This window comes from Micropterus dolomieu, linkage group LG01 (genome assembly GCF_021292245.1).
Source record: "Micropterus dolomieu isolate WLL.071019.BEF.003 ecotype Adirondacks linkage group LG01, ASM2129224v1, whole genome shotgun sequence".
Lineage (NCBI taxonomy): Eukaryota > Metazoa > Chordata > Actinopteri > Centrarchiformes > Centrarchidae > Micropterus > Micropterus dolomieu.
This window is the reverse complement of record NC_060150.1, coordinates 39,496,621-39,513,946: the sequence shown is the minus strand read 5'-3', so window position 1 is coordinate 39,513,946 and position 17,326 is coordinate 39,496,621. Positions and strand designations below refer to the sequence as shown.

General features: G+C 39.6%; 1 protein-coding gene across 7 annotated transcripts in view; it reads right to left on the bottom strand.

Moving 5' to 3' along the window:
* Positions 1 to 379: 379 nt before the first annotated feature.
* The window catches only part of pou6f2 (POU class 6 homeobox 2), an 80,078-nt gene continuing 63,131 nt past the window's right edge, over positions 380 to 17,326 (bottom strand). For 3 of the 7 annotated variants that reach the window (XM_046051040.1, XM_046051215.1, XM_046051445.1), the window contains 4 exons: positions 15,301 to 15,510; positions 13,400 to 13,541; positions 9,023 to 9,191; positions 1,283 to 3,894 (listed from right to left, as the gene is read on the bottom strand). In XM_046051040.1, coding sequence (XP_045906996.1) covers positions 3,387 to 3,894; positions 9,023 to 9,191; positions 13,400 to 13,541; positions 15,301 to 15,510 — 1,029 coding nt within the window. In that variant the 3' untranslated portion in view covers positions 1,283 to 3,386. The other 4 variants (XM_046051130.1, XM_046051527.1, XM_046051364.1 and 1 more) reach the window with 3 other exon arrangements.

Sequence of the window (17,326 nt, the reverse complement as noted above, 5' to 3'; positions counted from 1 at the left end):
AGAAGTTTGGGTTTTCTCCATTATAACTGAATTTAGCTAATGTCATTAATTATTTGGAATAAATAGCTGGATACTGATGCTCGTTACAGACTTCAGCAAGAGGGAAATAGATATAGGTATAGATAGAATAGGATATAGAATAGGTTTTAGCTAATGCTAAGCTTTAGTTTTAGCTAATGCTAAGCTTTAGTTAAGGGCTAGCGGCTATCTTTCACATTATCTCATGGAAATTATGCATATATGGCATAATAGTTTTTATATACCAAAAAAGAGATTTCTCAATTCAGTTTTGAGCAAATATTTACAATGTTATGGCTTTATAGGGCAGAATCTATGTATCTTGAAGAAAAAAACCATTCCACTGAAACAGGACACACAATTCATGTCAAACAATTGTTTATTACTAATTATGGTACAAATCAATGTGACATACTTGAAGCTTTTTTTGGAAATACACAAAGTGCTGCTTAACTGACCAAACAGATATTGCTCTATAGATTAAGTACAGTTTTCAGTCTATAAAAAAATGAAAACCAACCTCTGCAGGCTCTTCAGCTTTGGTTTCGAGTTCTTCAACTATTAACAAAACGTCAAACCAGTTTGTGTTAGTAAAATTTCACAAAAGCATCTAAAGGTGTTTAACAAATCATCCTAATTGGGTTAATAGCAAACATCACTGTAATCTCCTTTTCCTCTATGCGGGTCTACAGGTCTGTGAAAACTCAGAGGTGAATGTCACAACGAATGAGAAATAATGCAGCAATAATAAAAAAGCGATGAGTCACACGTGGCTCACGAAACCACTACACGGAAAAAAATTAAATAAAATAAATAACACACATGCCTCTCCCTCCACGTTGAAGGTGAACATCGACACACACATAGTGCAGAGTAATAATCTGTCTTTTCTACTGACCTGCTGCTGCTTGTATGGCGTTTGTATGATTCACTCAAGAAAAGTACTGAGGTAAACCTTGGATGAACTACTGTACATTTCTACTGTTCAATTCTTTTATTTCAGATTTTTAAAGATTGTCAACATCATGAATCTATTTCTCTGTACAATGTGCATAACTATAGAGCTTTGGTCCAGCATTGAAAAGTTGAATGAAGGCATAACTCCTTTCTGTGTCTTCTTAGTTTTTGGTTTTGGTTACAGCTTTATAATTAAGCCTCAGAACAGATCCATATTCTCTACCTGGAGGAGCCTGCTGCGCTCATATGTTTGTCTGGTTGGTGGATGCAAACATGTAGCGTCTTGGCCAAAGATTTGCCTGAAATACATATTAAAAACAATACAAATTAAAAACAAAACAAAATCTGATTTAAGAAAACATAAAATGTGTTGCTGTAGATGTGCAGATGAAAATTTAATTCAAATACTGTAATATATAATCTAAATTATATAAAAATCTGTGTGCACCAAAGAAAATGAGTCTTTCCTGCAAATCTTTCTTCCTTCTTCTACATGTAAAGCTTCTTCATGTGTTTTCTGACATTTACTGAGTGTGTGTCTGTGTGTTTTCCAGGCAGTGAGGAAGAACACAGCGCTGCACAGGGGACTGAAAGACTGAGATAACCAATGTGACATAGAAGGACAGATATCGAACAAGACACATGATTCTGAATAAATTGCATCAAATTTCACCTCACTTCAAATTAAGTTCACTCGCTCTGACATGTGACACTTATTCTCAACATTCACCTCTTTTTTATTTTTATTTTCCTGTGAGGGTTTTTGTGAAAGCCAAATATTTGTAGTGACGGTCAGGGAGGTTCTCGCCTGGATTTTGACATTTCTCAAAAGGTAATACCGTGTAAAATGAAATGTAGAGTGATGGAGAAAAAATTCATCATCAGTGGACTGAGATTACTTCTACCCATGTACATTTTGATAAAACAAACAAACAAACCACAAATACATGAAATATTAAGATCATTTGATAATCATTTCATAGTTAAAATGGTTGATTTAAACATCTGTAAACCTTCACTTAGCTGAGTGGACAAAAGAGGCAACATTAATCTTTGCAGAACAGCAGATTTGAGTTGAATAATTTGTTATAAAAACAGCTAAACTGGATTGAGCTCAGTAGTTTGGTCAGAGGCTACAAACAGGCTTCAACCACATGTTTACTTTATTTTAGGGTGAAATCAAAGGGTTATTTGTCAGTGATTGTGGCAACATTCAGGTAATAATGTTAATTTTGAGTTGCCTGGTGAAATTTATCATACCCAAGGTTGCAAATAATCCGTCTTCATGTGGTTTGAGTTGAAGCATGCAGAAGCAGATTTACTGAAACAAATTTCATCCAACACATTTTCTAAATTGTCACGATAATGAATTAAAGCAGACACTGTTGCATCTGTTTGACATGGTAAGTGTTTTTTGTGTGTATTAAACTAGACCCACAGAGTGAAACACTTTAGAAAAAATATGGGAGAAAAGCCATGTGAATAAAAATAAATAAAAATGTAAAATCTTCACCAGTCCTTGAGCTGTAATTTATGTGTTCTTTGGCTATCAGGCTTTGGCAACAGAATGACACAGTAGCTCAAAACAAAGCTGCAGTAGACTTGACAGACACTGAAACCCCTCTTCCTCCTCCTCATCATGTGAAAGTCCTTAGTTTACTCTCCCTCCGTCCGTCCTCTGAAACAATCTCATGAGATTATTAATAAATACCTGTAAAAGTTGTACAAAGTTACACTGTGACTGAAAATATCTGCAGATGAAACACAAATCAGAGATCAGAGGCAAACAACATTATTACGCAATTGTTTAACAGCAAAGGTACATTTTTTTTGTCCAAAAGTGAACTTTATCAGTGAGATTTCAATTCAAAGACAGCATTTTCCTTTTTTTCAAAGATATTTACATACAAACAATGAAGAAAAAAGTAAGCGAGACAAAGATAAAATGTATACTCGACCTCACACATATAGCTCAGATTTGCCAGTACAAATGTAAAAATTTAGAGCACATTTACATTACAAAATTATTCTTAGTACTCAGATGCAACAGACTTTGGTAAATAGTGTTTTGATTTGGTATGATCTCTTTACTAAATCCCTCCTCGTGGGAACCAAAATTTGGGCAATAGTCTGGTCTGTAAGGCCAGAATCTAAAACTCTTTGAAACAGCACACCGTATGTTTTTACATAATTCTCAGATATTAATCTCTTTTTTCATGTTTTTGGTTTCGCCAAGGTCATTTACATAGCTGTGGTAATCACACTGACAACACATAGTTTTTGTTTGCAAACTCATGACTTTTCCATCCAGGTGACTTGGGAACATTTTTCAGTTCTCATTTCGAGATGAGTTCATCCACCTTTGTTGTTTTTAATGGTTGCCACTTTTCCACTCCACGGTTTTTGCTCGTTCATTTCGGGAGCTCCTCTAGAGAATCAGTAAGAGGGTCCATTGGAGCAGTTGGGCCGATGTCGGGCTGTTTCAAACGCTTTATTGTGTTTTTCAAGGCTTGCCTCTTGTTGCAGAACCAGACACGCACCACCTCCCTGTCATAGTTCAGTTTCTCCGCTATTTCCGTCATTTCCTGTCCGGAGGGGTGTGTGTTCTTCTCAAAGTGGCTGTTGAGGATCTCGAGCGCCTGCGGGGTGAAAGAGGTCCTCCGCTTGCGTTTTTTGGAAGGCTCGCTGCCGATAAACTCAGTCAGGTTCTGCATGCCGGATCGGTGGCGGGCCTCAGCCTCGGCCATCCAGCGCTCCAGAACGGGCTTAATCTTCTGGGCGCTTTTAGGGGTGATGTCCAACTTCTCAAACCTGGCAGGATATAAAAGGCCAGGGTTCAGTTTGCCTGTCAGACTGCTACCTATAGTGTTCTCTTGGGCTTCCTGTGGTAGGAAAAAGTGGCTTCTCAGGATGGTGTGTCTGGGGAGAATTGAGAAAAAAGAATCTTAGGTGCCCTGCCAGAACAAGGGATAAGCTGCCTGCTTTTTAGTCTCCTCTACCAGAATGCCACAGGGACTGAGACTAACATCCAGGTACACATCCGAGCCAAACTCCTCTGTATTCTGGAAACACCTCAGCTGCAGCAGCTGGAGGTGAATGTTGCCAGTTGTGTGTTAATTTTCTCGAGGAGGCTGTGGTTCTCTGTCCCAAATTGGCAATAGTGGAGCAAGGAGATAGTGCCAATGGCTAAATCAGGTCCAGTTGATCCAAAGACATACCAAACATCTAACTAAATCTTAAATACTGTACTTTAAAAAGATTCTCATAAATCAACAGAAAAACAAAACAGGAATTACACCAAAATATCCCATTTCTTTCCCTCAGGTGATAAAAACCAAAACAAAATCCACTAATGCATGCAGTTAAATATGGCACCATCATTTATTTACAAAAAGAGCTTGAATTATTAATCAAAATGTACATTTAATACATTTTTCAAACTTTCTTTCATCCTCTAACAACGTCTCATTTTATATTTAATAAGAATACATTTACACTCTAATCCTGAAAGTTCCTGCAACTATACGCCTGCGTGACGCATAATTCTGACTTCACATATACTCAAAGTCACAGGAAGAATGGAGAATGAAGCTTTTTCTAAAAACCCTGCGAGCTGGCAGCCTAATGACTCTGTCCGGTGCTCTTGCCTGTGATATGAACAGATACTGTGTGTGGTATCAGGATTAGATACGATGAAGACAATGGTCTTAAATTTAAAGTAAAATGATTCCTCTCATGTCTGTCTGTAATTTGGTGGCTCATCCTGACTTAATGCAGGAAAGGATAATATTCCTTATAATGTGTTAAAAATACATTTCAATTCTTAATTCAACATGTTATTGAAAGATTTTATTTACTGTGACCAATGGTGGAATTTTGAGGTCAATACCGACATTGATCTGATAGCAATGTATCAGCAGATATTAGTTTATTAACAATACATAACTGTAAATGAAATATCAACACACATCTTTGATATTAAATGTGTTATTAAAGATTACGTGACACTTTGAAGGCGCACAGGCAGCAAGGGGCAGTCTCTTCTGAGTTAATATCGTAACATTGCTTTAGATATTTTGCATTTATGGCGATGTAAAAGCTACATTGATGATGGACTTTATCTGAAGAAAGAGGAAACATAATGTTGGTCAGGCTCTATTACTTACAGAATGGCCAACAATGCCTTCAAGTTGAAGTGGTGCTCACTGACTGGATGTTCTTTGGGCTTTATTGTTTGTTTCATGGTCATTTAGTTTTTTCACTGTGTTACATGAAAGAAATATACGAGGATGGCATAAGATAGACGTCCAGTTTGACTCGAAAAAACGGCTTAGTCATCTTTTAGTCTTATTCGTCATGTTAATAAGACATCTGGGATGTCAGGATGTCCTGTTACAAAGGAGGAGTGAATCTGGAATTGGTCTTGTGTAGCAGTGATAGGCTATAAGGGTGGTGATGGGACAGTGGATAAGATGCTTGCCTTTGGTGTGAGAGAACTGGGTTCAAATCCACTGTGAGACACCATTGTGTCCCTGAGCAAGACACTTAACCCCTAGTTGCTCCAGAGGCGTGCGACCTCTGACATTTATAGCAATTGTAAGTCGCTTTGGATAAAAGCGTCCGCTAAATGACTAAATGTAATACGCGATTGGAGGGAGTTTTGTCTGAAACTGCCTGGTTTTTGAAAATGCCATCAAACATGAGCCTCATCACTGGAGTGTACTGCAACACCAGTGCAAGTTAGACTCATGCCTCTAGGTTTCTTTGTGGATTACTTGAAAGAATATTTCAATAAGAATAAAGAATCTTTTTGTTTGTTTTACCTGGTGTCTGTGTGACTTCGGTGATTTTGTATATTTGTTCTCAGGACAGGAAGTATTTATTTTTGCCTTCATTTGATAGTGGAAACTAAAGAAGTGACAGCAAACGAAGGGAGAGAACAAAGATCCCCGGTTAGACTCAAACCAGGGACACAGCAATTACATTTTCAGTGTCTAAGACAACTAGGACACCAGGATACACCCTCAGGCCTATTCTACAAAAAACTCTCTTGATTTAAGTGAGATTTCCAAAATAAATGAAGGTTAACTAACATAGAGGGAGAGTTTAACTCTTATAAAAGCTGCTCTATAAGATCTGATTTCCAAACATTATTAAATAAATAAGCGGCAGATGTAACTAAAAGTGTTTCAGGACAAACATGAGAGTGGCGTGTGTGAATGGTTTTAGTAGAATAACTCCTGAGCTGACAGCTCTGACGCAAAGACAATCTCTGAGGAGGCTCAGCTCTCTGCGGACCAAACAATGCACACAAGACATTTTTAATGGCGAGATGAGCGGCTGCAGTAAACAACAGCGATGGCGAGATGCCCATGCATGCATGAACTTCCTCTGTTTCTACACCTTGTTGGTGCATTCCTCCTTGTCGACAGGCGGTATTATTTATAACCCCATCCCCCTCCTAAACAGTGGAAAGAGGAGGACTCCATACTGCGGGGAATACATTAGTAAATATGAGGAGTCACCAGAGACAGGACATTTCATGGATCAACAGGAACCGCAGATACTAAAATGAGTTGAGAGCTGCTCAGCTGGGGTATGTACTCCCTCCACTAGTGCATCAGCACGAGGGAGAAATGGCCCTGAACACACCTCCAGCCTCTCTGGCTCTTCTTAAAAGTACCTTAGGAGGCTGCTTAGACATGTTGCGTGTTTAGGTCTGAGCTACCGTTTTCCTCGAGGGTTTACACTCATGAACCAGTGAGAGCTTTCTGAGAGGGCGAGGTGATACGTATGACCTAAAATCTACAGAATATGAAGATAAATGATCAGATTTACCTCAGTGACAATTAACATGACAATTATTATTATTTATACTTCAGCACATGAAGCTCCTTTCTCATGTTTGTTCACTTCAGATCCGTTTGTACTGTTTAATTACAATATGACCATTTAAAGATAATGAGCAGCTGACTGGTTGGTGGAAAAAAGTCACATTTACTGAATCGGTGATATAACGGTATATACAATGAGACAAAATCCAAACATGTATTACATGTAAATGTTAATGTAGATATTATATAATGTAAGCTTTATAAGCTGTCACTTAACCCTAATGTCAGGTACTGAGAGGTTTGTTGGTCTTGTTTACTTTTAAATATTGATTAAATATTTCCAGATTTAGATATAAGTTTAGCTAATTTTAGACAGTATTTTATTAGGCAAAGTTCTTTTAAGATCACTTTATAGTAAACATTTTCTTTTGTTTAATAGGAAAAGGATTTTGCAGAAAAACCTTTTTGGATTTTAAGAGTTTATAGGCAATATTGAAAACAGTGGAACGATTACCTGACCTTGTGATAAAACTAAATTTGAATCTGTAAGAGATTCATAAGTTAGTTTATTGTCTAGCCCTACTTAAAGCTGCTCATATATATGTCTAAGGCGATGCTTTCATAAGCTGGCTATGTATTCCTGGTTGATTATTTATACCATATGATTATTCTAGGACTTTATAATGGTACAACAAATTCTCAGAAGTGTGAAAACACGATTTAATGCAAGTTACTTACACATTTTTAATTCTAAGGGCATCTATATAAAATAAGAAATGCGCGTAAATACAGTTTTTAATATTTATATTATCTAAACCAAACCAAATGTGAGCCCAAAGAGGACACACTAGCACATCATTGGTTTGATGATGCCTTCATGTAATGCCTTGTTTAAATAAACTAATAAAGTGCCTGGAAACGTACTGAGCAATGAAAGGAGACAAGATGGTAGCATCTGTCAGTGTCTGTTCACTGTCTGGGTTCAGAGTCGGAGCCCCAGAGCTACCGTGACGTCCCGTTTCTCCTCAAACTTCATGTCTATGTTGATGTTAACTAAACTAAAGCATGTTTAGTTTGCCCCTCTACTTAAAACATCAGGATGTCAAATCCAATGTCATACAAACAAAAAAATTGTCTTAACGGCATGAATAACAGCCCACAGAGTGTTTATTTTTTGAAGCTAATGGCTTTTAATGTATGTTATAAATATTTGAATTATTCCTGGCTGTAAATATTTCATGTGTGATTTTAAGACTTTCAACATTAGTCAGAGATGGCTGGGCCTCATAAGAACCCTGGCCTCTGTACTGTTTCACATTTTATCGCCCGTCTGATGTTGATGTGATGAAATTTTTAAAAGCGCGTGGCAGTGCCGTGTCACATAAACAGTACAGGTCATCAGCAAAGCACATGCATTGCAGAGGGACATTAAAATTAATACAGGAATAAGAACTGGAATTTGACTGGAAACGACAAAACAGGCTGCAAATGTGTGAAGCTGTGTGTGTTTTGGGCAAATAAAAGTTGTTCATAATGTATCCTTCAATTACATTTTAGAAAAGACACTTAACATGAGCTTCCATTTGTCTACTCTTTAAATTAATCTTACACTTTAAATTGTTTTTTTATATTGTAGAATAAATGATTTTACTATTTGTGTCTCTTGAAAGTAATGTTTGGGCATGATGCAGCCAAATTATTCTGACTTGAAAGGGAAATGTGGCTCATTTGGCATCCTCATGCAAACGTTAGTCAAGTGGAACAACAGGAGGGATGAAACACTGATTGTCTGATTGTCTCATTAATATATAATGCACCATTTATGACTAAACTGTCCTCGAGGCAGCAATAAAACATGGCAATCTTATTAACAGATCTTCGCCGTCAAGCTCTCTCATGTTCAGGCGGAGCTACTGGCAAAGGGCCTTAGTAATTATTAAATGCTTTAAGTGCTTCGTGTAATACTTGTGTATGTATTTTGCATAAGTAACGCATGGCTGTCATGTCAGCGGGTAAGAGGGAAGGGAGAGGCAGAGGGGGTAAGTACACACATGAGAGCTTCATTTGTCAGGGTGGTGATAGTCAATTATGTATTTTAATACCTTACTAATGTCTGTTAAAAATACATGGCAGTTATGAGCACCGGACAAGTCAGTGAGGCTCTGCGACAGAATAAGGACATGTTGAGTTTTACCCTCTGTGTTTGTTCTTACCTGCAGATGGCAGACTGGCTGTACGCCGGCCCCTCAGCGGCGCTGAGTGCCTGGCCGACCTGAGTCTGTGTCAGGCCCAGGGACAGCCGGCGGATCTTGAATGCTTTGGCGAATTCACGAATCTCCTCCAGGTTGACCCCGTCCACCTCGCTGGGGGCGGTCTGCGGGTCTACAATAGAACAAACACATCTCATTTTATTAGCCCTCTGCTCCTCCGTCGCTTACCTCATTTTCCAGAGTGAATGAAGCAAACAGCCAGACATATGTGATCATGATCTTCTCTAAACAACTTTAAAAAAAATAGTGCCGCTCTGGGTCACAATTTATTATTTCTTTTTGCCCCTCTGCTGAAAACTGCATGTATCTGAGAAATGCTTTGAAGAATAAATTCATCTGAGGTGTGAATGCAGGCATGTCATGGCTCTGACTTGCAAGTGTGAATCTTTAATCTCACATACAAAAGCATATGGACAAGACCCAACAACACATAACTTGTTAATTCAATGGATTTATAGCTCTTGGGCAGACCGACTCTCACATAAACATTAAAGAACGTACAAAGACATTATTTCATCCATCTGACCCTTAGTGAAGACAGTTCAGGCCTTCAAACCACCAGCGAGCCTCATGCACAAACGATACCGAGCTCTGAGAGGCTGTTTGTGAATCTCCACATTTGAGCAGATCTGAAAAACTTCACTGAAGCATTTTGAAGAATTTCCCTGCTAATAAAAAGTGATTTCACATTGTACATCAATGTCAGGTGCCCTGGCATCCTGCTTACTAAAGCAAAGTTTGTGCCTCTGAATTATTCATCTTGGTCATTATCAATGAATTATTAAAGGAATCCTCGAAGCGTATTTAAGCAAAAATCTATGGGGCTCCCCAAGTGACGTGTAGCGTATGCGGCGTGCTCCAGACGTGTGAACACTTGTGAGACTCTGAGTCGACTAAATGGGAGGGATATGCACTCACAGCTTCGGCTCCCATCATATCCACATTGATGAGCATTTCTTTCCCAGCAGCGTCTATCTACTCTAATGGCACTCAGGAGCAGCGGTTCTGACCCGGTCTAACCCCTGGATCCATATTTGTCTTTAAATGACAGAAGATTTAAACCCTTCTAATTTAAGTTGCAATAATGAGTGGTTGAGAAAAGCTTTCACAAAACAGAGTACTGAATACAATGTTTAAAAAGCTGAATCGAAACAAAGATGACAACAATGGAGACAATCAATTTCGTTTCTTCTCAAAATGCTGCTTTTCTTCACAGCAACAATAAACTAATACGCTAATAACAGGACAATAATAAGATACACACTCAGTTTCTCTGCTGAAAAGGAAAATGAATTCATAAATTACAGGCGAGATGTTATTATGTGGCAATACTATTTGGCACACAATGAAGTTTTTGTCTCTGTCTGTGCCCCACTTGACGTAAAAAATGTTTTTGTTTTGTTGAAATGTTCATAATACATCTGAATTAATCTAAATGTTGATGGAGTTTGTAGCAGTGACCCCTCTAGTTGAGAACCAGGAGGATGAGAAGTCAGAAATCTTTCCTTCACAGTCTTAAAAACGTAACAAGTAAATAAGTAATGCTCTACTGTATGTTATTTACGCCCGATCTGTAAATTATATACAATATATTTATAGACACAGCTGGTATTAATGAGCATTATCATTATGTATATTCTGCCTGTGATCGGATATCAAAATGCAAACTAGTTAGGCAGGTCTGGGGCATGGAAAGCGTCATACTGTTTTGAAATCACTTCTTGCGTGGGAAGACTTGATGGCTAGTGCCGCTAGTTTTCCAAGCAGCTTGAGCTAGCAGGAAGAGTAAGTTGACTTTTCAACTTTTTCTTAAAACAGTTATAATTTGTATTTGAATAATATAATTCAAAAAAGTATCAAATGAAAATGTGAGAACAATGCTCACAGTGATTTACCTGCAGCTGAGTTTTAAAGTGAGTTTTAACTCATTGTTTAGCTGTCAAGCGCCAACTTTACTGTTTTGATTCACTCTCACTGCTCTCAGAGCGTCATAGCATGAACATAGTGGAGCATTTAGTAGCTAAAGAGCTAGATATTTCCCTCAGGAGTAGGTAGAGACCAAAAACTGAGCTAAAAGAGAGTGAATATTGAACTCCAGATAAATGATAATGTACCCATAGCACCTGAAGTTATGTTATTACAGGTTTAAGAATGTGGTCACAGTGCACAGATTACATTTACACCTGCATTCTTCCTTATCCAGATGGTATATACAGATGCAGACTCCAAGTATAAATGGGGTGAGGCAAGGCAGCCAGTGCTGCTGCTCACTGTTGAAATTACACAACCTCAAGGCAAAATATTGCTGACATTCTTCTTTCTGATTGACATTTTCCCATCTGATTATTTTAAATAACAGTATCACACATTCTACGCTTTTTAATCTGTTTCTGGCACATTGTTTGTGGCCAGTGAATGCAATGACATTTCATCTTCTCTCCTCTGCAGACGACTCTGATTCTGTCACGGGATTTTGCTATGTGTGTGTATACTGTAAGTGATATTGAGAGGAAGTGATATGGCTCATACTCAGCATAAAGCATTAATTCTATTTACCTCAGAACTGAGCCACAGTGATTTTCTGCAAACTCAAAAATGGTTTATAAGATATTTTCCAAGCTACAAGAAAACACAAACTAAACACGGTGTCTACAACAAGTTGATCAATGGCGACTTGGTTTTTATTAAATTCAGTGGCATTGTAGCTGCCTTTAAAATGAGTTTACATGGAGTTTAGGGGAATCGACTCTGACAAATGAAATTTATCTGAATAAAACAGAGTTTTTAAAGGCAATAGCTGCATGCTGACAGGCTGCGGCCCAGTGATTTATAAGTCTCTGCCAAAGGCCCCCGCATTGAGAGAATGAAACTTATGTTCATTATACATAACACACGCCACTTTGGATCGTCTAATAAACCAAAGATTTGACAGGAAAAAAATAAAACAATTGCAGCAGGCGGGGATCAGTCAAAAGCTGTCCACACAGAGTAATGTAGATACTGTGCATCCGCCATGTTGAATCTTTAGCCAGTGATGATAAAGGGACAGTTCACCCAAATTACAAAAAGATACTTTTATTCTCCGGTTGGTTTCTTTTCATGCAGATAGTTTTGGTTGTATATGCGAAGTTTTGAGGTACCTGTCTCTCCACAGCTTTGCCTCCCCCTCAATATAATGGATGTATTTGTGGTATTCAAAACATTTAAACAAATCAACAACAGCAAGTCTTTCCAGACACGGTCCCTGTTACTCTGGATCAACATGTTGCCAACTTTTTTTCATAGGGACTATTTACTGAGGGGAAAGTAGTTCCAATGAAAACATTGAGATCTGTGCATCGTGTAATTTCTGTCTGTATTTCAGTCTATATTTGTCCTGGGAAATTTAATACATCTGATTTTTATCATTCATTTACTTGATTATAGTCTTATTTTCTTACAACAAACTAAAAAAAGCCACAGCAGCCAGAATAGTTGAACTAATTTCCAACTTATTGTAAGAATTGTCTGGAAATGAGTATCACTCTTTGCTCTATCATCAAGAACAATTTCACAAAATGCTTTAATAAAGCTGACTTTATCGGAACTCTTCTCACTGCACAGACTTATTCACTTGTTTTAAAGAGTAAGTCTGGTGATATTATATATTTACTGTCATAAAATCTCATGAAAATACCAAAACCAACAATGAATTGACGCTGTTTCTTGATATGTGTGATTCATCTGTGCTTTATGGCTCCATTGTTGTCTAAAAACTAAACACAATCACATAATCAATCCCACAGACACTCTCACTTGAGCACCAAATGTGTATTAATCCACTGCTGAAAATAGTCCCCATTAAATTCACTATTTCTAAAAATTCTAAAAATTAAAGTATATATTTGTGGACCATTTTTAAGATTTACCTATTTAGTAGAAACTAATACTTTTGGGGCTGAGTGCCACGGATGGGGTAGTGAACATAAGTGAAAGTACTGAGAAGCAAACTAATGCATTTTTGGTCCTTTCAGAAATCAGAAATGGGATATGTAATATTGCCAGTTTATCTTTTAAGAAAATAAGACTGCTAGGACTCAAATGACAGACATGTAGGTTATACATGGTACCTGTGAGCACAAGAAAGAAAATTCCATTAACCTCCATTGTATTGGGTTTGAGGTAGAAGTCTAAAAACTATCTGCATGGCTAAATATTAATGGAGGTTACGTGACAAAATATGTTTTGCTGTAATTTGGGTGACCTAACCCTTTAATGGACATTCACGTTCGGTGAACTTTATCTCTGGTTTTGTTTTTGTGAGCTGTATCGGACACTTACTGCTGACCAGCTGCCCCACGCTGAGAGCCGAGGAAGAGGAGGAGGTGGAGGAGGAGGAAGATGCCTGGTGGAGAGGACTCTGTCTGTGGGGCATGTGGAGCAGGTTGGGCTGAGATGATGTGGGGCCTGTCTGACCCTGCTGCTGGACACATACACACAGAGCTGATATTACATATTGACAATTGAAAATCCGTTTTTCATTCCTCCACTTCATCACAATAATCATCACTTACAGTAATCATGTCATTCTGGTGATTGGGCCATAATATTAAATCTAATAAACCAATCAACAGCTATTAAATTAGCCACTTAGAAGCTGAATATAATGAGATTTACCTTGTACCTGATAATGAATAAATGTTGATTACTGCCTGCAGTATTTAGACTGACAGAGCAGAATATAGTATCAATAGTCGGCTCAATAGACTGCAGTGTGTTTTACTATTGTAGGAGACAGTTGAGTGCCGGAGACTCCACTGCCTCTAAGAGCTTTACAATCGCTTCCCTGCACAGTAAAGAAGACTGCTCATGACAATTAGAGTCGCCTCTCTAGTGATGAGACCTGAGAGGATGCTAATAATGGCAGCCTGAATCTGAAATAAAAACATGTGGACACAGCAGTCCCCATATCAAACATAATTCATGATCCACAAGCTACGTGCTCTGATGGCGAAAAAAAACGATGTATTTTCATGTTTTATGCACATTTGAATTGCTTTTACAAGATCAAGATGGTACGTCTTCACTTTTAAAGTGAAAAGCTGTCTCAGATAAGCCAGGCCCGCTTCTCCTCTACTTCTTTGCAATTAATTATTTTCTCTGTGGCATGTGTTTGTTTGGATGGTGGGGGGTGTCAACAGCGATGCACACACTGTCAGGACTGTTGACAGGCTCGGAGAATTATCTAGCTTCACTGGAAATATTCTAGACTGCAGGCTCTGACAACCGTAAATTATGCCCGTGGAACAATGTGTACATGCGGGCTTTGAAGTGGAGACAAAGTATAAACATTATTACAAATGCATTAATTCATTCAAGAGTATGATCTGGTGTTATCGGAGAGCCACAATTAGGTGTCCATCTGCTGAGAGCTCAACGATTGTGCACTGTAGGAGCCTTGAATGTAAACTTTTACTCTGTAATTCTGCGCTGACAACGTCATTATCAAGTCAATAACATTTTCACTGTCGTGTGCATCGTCTGACTCCACACCGTATAGATCTTCAAATTGGGAGGAGAAAACGTTTGAGCTGAGGGTTTCTACACTCACAGTATGAACTCAAATTTAGTGTGCAAAAAAGAAAGAACTTGTGTGTTTTATGCGCCTTCCTTTAAATCAAAACAATATACTTCTTGTTCAGATCAGAGAGGACAAATCATAAGGCTGGAGAGTGTGATTGAGGAAGGAGAGATGGAGAGATGGAGAGTGAAACGGAAAGAGGTGGAGAACAGAGGAAGGAGTGTTTGAGTTTTAAGTGGGGTGATGAAAAGTGTTGCTTTGTTTTTGTTTTTTTGGAGGGGGGTTGGGCTCTGCAGGGTGCAGACTGAGACTGAGTCTGAAAGGTTGGCTGACAAGTGCCTTCCAAACATGGCACACACACACACACACACACACACACATTGTGAACAACTGCACCAAAAGCTACAATTTTCCAAGTGGAACGATGCAAATGAGCGTTATGAGTGTTGAAGCGGGAAAAATACGAGGTGTTTAGCATACAGCAGACAAGCAGTGCTGGAATATTGCTTTCATGCATAAACTCCACTAGGTGTTGCTCATTCATTCAAAGTCAGCTCTTCATCACCATTGAAACATCAGTTTAAGTGTATAATAAGCTGCTCTACAAGATATCTTCCTCTATATGTGTGTGAATGTGTGCGTGAGTCAGTGTATATGTTACCTGCTGTCCAGGCTTGATTGGTGACAGCGTGATTCCCTGGGTGTTGATGACAGGCAGGATCTGATTGCCGATCACCGTGGCGATGATCTGGCCTTGAGCGTTGGTCAGAAGCTGAGGTGTAATTGGCTGTACCTGCAGTGCTGGGTTGCCACCCCCTGATTGGCTGGAGGGCCCTGCAGAGTTGGGCATCAGTGGGATTGTTCCAATTATCTACAAAGGGGGTAGAGAGGAGACGAAATCAGCTGGGTGGTTTTAAAAAGAAGATGGAGCAGAGAGGGTAAATGCTACTGGAGGTATCAGCCGTAATGATCTCTGCCGCTGTGCGTCTTTTTATGGCTTTCTGCGTACGATCGGAGCCGGACGTTTCGCCGTGTTATGAGGCTAATCAGAGCGCTTGGCTTTCTAGTTAGTCTGCGTGTGATTTTGAAAAACAAACATGCGTAAGTGTCTACTGATCATCTGTCACTGAGGTGGTTTTATAGGCTAGAGCAAGTGAAGCCAAAGCAAGACTGCTGGGAGCGCACTGCAAAGGTCAGCGCTGAATACCTGTGTGTGTGATGGTGCACACCACTGACTGTATTATCTATCACCAGGCCAAGCCTGGGATGAGTGTGTGTATGTGTGACTGTGTGTGTCTAAGTGTGTTTTTTGCTTAAGTGTCTTTGTCTGTCTCTGGTGAGAAGGAGTGAGGCTGCTGAGAGGCCGAGGCCCCTATTTCACCCTCTCTCTCTTCAAACACACACACGAGCAGAAAGGAAGAAAGTGGAAAGAAAGAGCAAGAAAAGAAACAATAAAAGGGAGAAAAGAGGAGCATCAGAGAGCGAGACAGGACCCTGTGTTTCTAATTCAACTCTCAGGGTCCCAGGGGTACTTCACCCCTCCTGCACCCCCCCTCCAGCCCCTGCTTTCCTCTCCTCTGTGGCTGTAATCAGGAAGGGCAGATCAAAGGGGGTGGCAGAGTGTCACTGCAGCGTTTTAGCTCTCAGAGCTGCCAGAGTGTGGCCAAGAGTGGCGCTTTAGGGGGGTCTTAGCGCCTCTTCACCATGATGAAGGTTAATGTCATGTGGGGACTGGTTCTTAGCAGCTCCTGAGCAGCCATCACCCCCTCCCCCCCCCTCCCCACGGCCCGCTGACATCGCTCCTCCACCAAGCCTCATTACACCAGAGAGCACCTTAACATGGATGAGACGCCCATCACTCTAAATTTGCCTAGTTATTTGGCAACTGGGCTACTTTTGCAAATAAATTGCAAGACTCTCCCGACTATTCTACTTCTTCCAGTTTATATTTTAGTGCATGCTTCTACATACCCCACGCAAAGCAACACAAAACTACAAACAGCTTCTATATAGCAATAACCTAGCCTTTACTGGCTCCCTAGTCTCTATCGCCACCACTGCTAATGTGCTCCAGCGTGTGAGTCGCCTCCCCCTCCCCTCTCCCCCCGTCTCTTTGACATAATAGGGACGGATCAGTGAGAGAAAGGTGGGCCGACAATCTGTAATTCATCCCTGCCACGGCTCATTTGCTTACGTTGCTTCGCATTAGGGGAGAGATAATTTATCTCTCTCTCCGCGCCGGCTTTACAAATTCCCTGTAATGCTCTCCTGCCACTTAGCATATTTTATTGCCCTGCCTGACGCTCTACCCTCCCGAGTCCCACTGATCCCGCTTTGCATGCCGCTGTGGCAGGGAACTTGTTCCGCTCAATTATTCATCGTCATTGGACTAAGTGGTTGTTCTATAAGCATAATAAAAGAGCAGGCAAGTGACAGCTTAGCTATCGTCCCTGTCCCACCATGCAATCCTTCTTCATCTGACTATCTCAGGCAGATGTTTCATGGCTGTGTGTCAAGGTTCTTCTGGGGCTGGAAGGGTAGAGTTTATAGAGTAGTCAACTGTTTGAATGCACTTTTGTAGACAGAAGGGAATACTTTGTTACACACTTTACTAAAGGGGAGTATTTAATTCAGGTTTACAGAGCATTTATAAAAGTGTGCTTGAGTTTATGGATTAATATAATTAA